The sequence below is a fragment of the Geospiza fortis genome, unplaced genomic scaffold, assembly GCF_000277835.1.
Source record: "Geospiza fortis unplaced genomic scaffold, GeoFor_1.0 scaffold26, whole genome shotgun sequence".
NCBI classification, from domain to species: Eukaryota; Metazoa; Chordata; class Aves; order Passeriformes; family Thraupidae; genus Geospiza; species Geospiza fortis.
In genome coordinates this window covers 1,216,601-1,222,276 of record NW_005054425.1, presented here as the reverse complement: position 1 = coordinate 1,222,276, position 5,676 = coordinate 1,216,601, and the positions used below count along the sequence as shown (strand labels likewise).

General features: G+C 47.9%; 1 protein-coding gene across 1 annotated transcript in view; it reads left to right on the top strand.

Annotated features, from left to right (window-relative positions):
• Window positions 1-5,676, top strand: part of LGR6 (leucine rich repeat containing G protein-coupled receptor 6) — a 174,030-nt gene that overhangs the window by 153,031 nt on the left and 15,323 nt on the right. Inside the window, 2 exon segments of the mRNA XM_031061749.1 lie at window positions 4,680-4,880; window positions 5,550-5,676. The exon segment at window positions 5,550-5,676 is cut by the window's right edge and continues 20 nt beyond it. Of these exon segments, the coding sequence (XP_030917609.1) occupies window positions 4,680-4,880; window positions 5,550-5,676 (328 nt within the window).

The following is a 5,676-nucleotide window of genomic DNA, read 5'->3' as shown; positions in this document are numbered from 1 at the left end:
ACCCCGTGATAACTTCACTATTATTCTACCTAAACTGTTGTGGCTTGCTGATCTTCATACAAGGTTGGTAATTTGCCCCATGGGTCATAATCAAACCCACAGGTGTTTTGGGCTCTGTGCCAGGGTCTCTGAGCCCCCTGGCAGGGTCCTGGCCGTCCTGGACAGCCAGAGGGATGTTCTGGGTTCCCACACTCCACTCTGCCCCTGTGCACACACAGAATAAAAATGCATTCCCTGTGCACAGGAGCTTAATTCAGGTCCTGTCAGAGGTCCCAGACACTTTCAAACAGAAGTAGGATGTGACAGCACTGAATTCCCTTCTCTAACTCCAGTCCCACTATGAGCTAATCAAGAATGGGTTTATGTCCACCATAAATGTCTTCTGCTCCAAGGAGGGGCCCCATGCCATGGGCACAAAGCAGCTCTTGTCCACCCTGCCCAGGGCCAGCCCCTCCTCAGAGAAGTGGGATTCTTTCCTCAGCTGTAGCTCTGGAACTGGGTCCTCCCCAGGCCCCAGAAGGCACTGCTGCTGCTCTGAGACAAAGTTATTCACATTCAGCTCAAAATGTGGCCCTACACTTCAAACAGAACCCAAGTTTTTGGCCTTATTGAGAAAAACTGTTAAAAAAACCAATTAAGATAGACTCCATGATTTTTCACAGAATTCTGCTACCTGAAAGAACAGATGTATGGGAGCAACATCCCCATTAAAAACCACACAGGAGAGGTTGTCCCTGCTCTCTGTAGCACCTCAGCCTGGATAGTCAGAGCAGCTCATCCAGCCTCTGCAAACTGGACAATAAAACACTGTGAAGCTACATGGAAATGAGAGTACACAGCCCCTGCTGCTTCTTATGGCAGCTGTGAGTACCCCCAGGAAAACATTTGAAAAAAAAAAATAGAAAGTACACCAAAAAAAGACAAATGTTCAGAATTTCAAACCTGTAGTTTCACATATTCTGCCTGAGTTCCTTCTTACAAAATTTTATAATATGCCAAATTCAGACTTAACATTAATATAGAATCACATTAAATCCCAGTTTACGGCTACTGAAGTCAAATAGATTATACCTATATACCTATAAAAATAGTAATATTATATTACTATTAAATAATAATATTAAATAATAATATTAAATAATAATATTAAATAATAATATTAAATGTTGAAATTAAATTCAATTTTAAATTATTTTTCTTATTAAGGGACTAAAATCTGAATTAACCTTGTCATACATGCTATAATTAGCAACTATCAATTCAACTTTCAAGCAGAAATCAGACATATTTAAATAACTTGTTTCACTTGGAAGACCTGAGAATTCCCTGCCTGAGCTGGGACTCCTGGAACTGGAGTTTGAAGTTACCCTCAACAGCAAGCAAGGGGAGCCTTGCTCTAGGGAAGCTTCTCCCCTTGAAGGGAGGAAAGGATGCCTGGGAAAACATGGCCTTGGGGTAAAAATTGAAGACTGCACATTGCATATTGGAGAGAGGGGCTAGTTTATTCTGAGGAGAGCAGCAGAAGGGTTTTTTAGGAATGTGGTGGTTTAGGAATGGTATTCTCCAATTTAGTGTTCCTGCTAAAACCATGCACCACTCGCTCCTCCCCAACTGGAGGCACAAAAGGCCAAGATCAGGGTTGAGATAAGAACAATTTACTGGAAACAGCAATGAGATAAGACACAAACACTAACAGCAACAATATTAATAACAAAAAGCATAAGAAAAGAAAGTTATTTACATGGAAAGCCCCCAAAAACAAACAAATGCCAGATGGCTCCTCCACCACATTTTCTCCTTTCCCCCTAGCCCCCAGCAATGAGTAAGATGGTACAGAATAACTTCTGGGTCCTGGCCATGCTCCCTCACACCTACTGCAAAAATTAACCCTGTTCTGGCTGGAACCAGGACAAGGAACTATCTGGAAACTTTAGAGAAGTTTCCAAACCTGGCGTTTGACCACATTCTATTGACTGACAGTGTCTTAAGCACCAAAAGTGGTGCAGAGACACCATGGGCTGCCCTGGGTCCACACCCTGTCCTTCACCAAAGCAAAGTCCCTCTCCACTGTAACCATCAGCACACAGACCAGCTTTTGTCATGTCAGCAGCACAGGTACCAAAACTGGAACAAAACAGAGAAGTTCAGCATGGCTCCAGCACAGAAATTCGTGGAGTATTTTATGTGTTTTCGACTCATCTGGTTAGAGCATGGTGCTAATAGCACCAGCACTGTGGGATGTGATCCCTGTAGGGCCCATTCACTTCAGAGCTGCACATGATGATCCTTGTGGGTCCCTTCCAACCCAGAATATTTTGTGACTCTGTATAGATGAGTTTCATCTTTGAGCTGAAGGAACTAAGCAAAAAGTGCAAAGCAATGGAGTAGGAGCGACGGGGGTGGGACAGTGGGGACAGACAGAGATGAGAGATCTCTGCAGCCAGGGCTTGGAACTTGGGGTTTATTGCAAAGGGCCTGGGTGCAGGGCCCTGCTGGGAGCTGCCAGCCACAGCTGGAGCAGGACTGAGAGAAGAGAGGGGGAGAGAGGGTGAGAGGGTAAGAGAGTAAAAGGGGTAAGAGAGCAAAAGGGTAAGAGGGCTAAGTTCCCATTACAATACCATAAATCTTCTTCTGTGTTGAATATTCTATTTCTCACTAACCAATCTAGTACAAGATACAAATCCTATAGCATTTCCATACAGCCTATAAGAATCATTACATTACCATACTGTGTTACATTTTAAACCCTAAAAACTCCTCTTTGGCCCCTTCTGCCAAGCTGGCAGGGTCTGCTCTGACCCTTGGAGCTGTCTGCAAGCAGAGGGTGTTGTTCCATCAAAAGGGGATTACCTTCAGCTGGCCACACCATTGTTTTCCAGTTGTTCAGTAACTGAGGTATCTCAAAGCTTGCTTTTGTTTCAATCTCACTTATAGTTTCCATATTCTCAAAATCTTTTACCAGGCAATCATATTTATAAGGCTTTCCTGTTTCATCTTCCCCAACATCCCTCTTCCATTCCTCCTTAGGAAGGAGGAGGGCACAAATTATCCCTTGGCTTCCCCCGTGCCTGCAGCCCCCCATCCTTACCTGCCCCCTCCTGCCCACACCCCACAGCTGTGCCAAGGCAGAGCCCACATCACAGACAGGCTCCTGAATGCCAGGAGGAACCCAGGGCAGAACCTGAGTGCACCTGAGCTCCAGCACCCCTGTCCTTCACTGGTTGGTCCGGGGCCATGCACTCCTGGAACACTCATCTGGGAAGAGCCCTGACAGTCTTTATTGGCTGTTCTGTTAGGAAGTGAACTAAATCCCACCAAATCTGTTGCCATGGTGCAGCAATGTGAGTGCCTTTTCACAATTCCTGGGATCCCCTGAGTGTCACAGACACCACGGTTACACCTGAGGTGTGGCAGGTGACACTGCAGACACCCAGGGAAACCTGAGCATGCTGCCCCAGCCCAGTCACACACAGAGAGAAAGCTCTGGCAGCTTTGGGTGTGTTCTGGTCCCTGGGAAAGGATTCATCCCACCCAATGTCACACACACCTGAGCAGGTATGTTGGCTCCCTTCGAGCTGGAGAGATGAAGGCTGTCCTGTAGTCAGCCTTAGGGCAAGAAATGTGTCCCAGTTTGCTGGTTTCCTCTGCTCTGCTTACAGAGGGAGTGGAGCTGTCTCACTTGGATGGAGGCAGAGCTTTTTGAGGGGACTCAGTGAAGCCAAAGCAGCTGTGCATGGCAGGAGACATTCCAAAATCACCCTCCCCAGAGCCCTGGCCTGTTGGGTACCTGTTGCCGATTCCTCGATGTCTGGGGCTCAGGCTGGGCCCTCCCTGGGGGCTCCCCTGTTGGGGGAGACCCTCCTGGGGCACTTTTGTGTCAGGAAAGAGAGATGCACTGGATTGCTTCAGTCTTCAGGTTCTTGTTTATTATTATCTTATCTAGAGTTTTGCACACTGTCCACACCAGGCTCAGCACGCTGGAAAAGCACCACAAAAATGGCCAACAATCTCTTGGTACAAGGTCTTTTAAAACTAAACTATCCAGTTAAGAGCTGACACCTAGATTGTTTTCCCTTTTAACCCAATAACTGATCCCACAGAGCTCCCAATGCAGACTTTTCTGCCCAATTACAAAATGCCACCCAAACCCATGGAGAAGAAGGAAGAAGAAGCATGAAGAAGAAACCCAGGATGACACCCTGTGCCCTCCATCTTGCTTCCATCCACAACACACTAAAAATCCCAAAACCTCAATTTCTCACCAAGTGATACACCTACACTGCTCTCCATAATCTATTTCACACTTTTGTGGATTCCAGTCGATCTTGAAGTCTGGGAAACTTTCTCCATGGATGAGGGTCAAAGTCAGAGCTCCCCTGGGTGTCAGGACATCCCAGAGCAGACACAGAAATATTCCCTGTGCCCTGGGTTTCCACACTGGCCCTGTCTGCCTGTGGCCCACCCAGCACTGTGACTGCACTGGGGATGCTCTGGCACTAAGGCATGACCTGTTTGGCATGTTGGCAAAAAATTCCCAAACTGACAGAAATTAAGCTGGAAAAGAACATTTTCCATGGATCCTTCCCCATTGGTCTCAGCAGAGGAGCTCCTGCAAGGCAAACTCTTGTGCCCTCTGTTGGAAACCACTCATATACAGACCCAGATTTGTCTGGGGGGAGCTGCAAAGGGACAGAAATTGCTGCTGACCAAGGGCCTACAGATCCCACATGTGCTCCCACCAGGGCCTTTGTCAGCAGCTTCACTGCCCTGCTCTGCTTTCTTCTTACTGCTGTGTCCTTGCCTTGCAGAGACCTGAGCTGGAATTACATCCAATTTATTCACCCAGAAGCCTTTGTGACCCTGCACTCCCTCACCAAGCTGTAAGTTGCAGGGATATTTCTTTCACCAGGGATGGGAGTTATCTGAGCACCTCAGATTGACTCCCTGGGCTACCAGAACACCTGGGATTTAGATGTTGGAAGACTTATGTGTTGAGGTTCATGTCTCAGCCCTGATGTGGACACAACAAATCCCAAGGTTTCCTATTAATACTACTAATAAAGGGATGATGAAATGCAGGAGGGGCCATCTTCAAGATGCTGTCATCCTGAACACTAAACCTCCATTCCCTGATGCTTCCATAGCTGCCTTAGATGCCTTTAAGGAAGATCAGCAGGATGGGCTGTTTCTGCAAGAGTCACTGCAGACCATCTGTGCTGGTTTTGGAGGGCCCCAGGTCTCAGCCCCCTCTCTAAGACCCTTGGGTATTTGATGGGCTGGGACCTGCAGTCATCCCTGACCCACAGTGGAAGGGATGTGTGGGGCACAGACATGCACAGGGAGGGAGATGCCACCCAGAGCTGCCAGCATGGCCACCAACCCCAGCCCCTGCAGTGTTTATCTCCAGAGGCTCCTGGCCCCAGAGCAGCACCAGCCCCATTTCAGCATCACATCAAGGGAGAAACTGAGGCAGTGCCCTCTGCTTGGCTCAGATACCACTGGCAGCAGAGCCCTGACCATGGTCTCCCTCTCTGCTTTCCCCTCACCAGGGACCTGACTGACAACCAGCTGGTCACGCTGCCCCTGGATGGTTTGGCTGGACTGACCCACCTGAAGCTCCAGGGCAACCCAGCTCTCTCTGAGCCCTTCACCAAGGAGAGCTTCCCCAAAATGAGG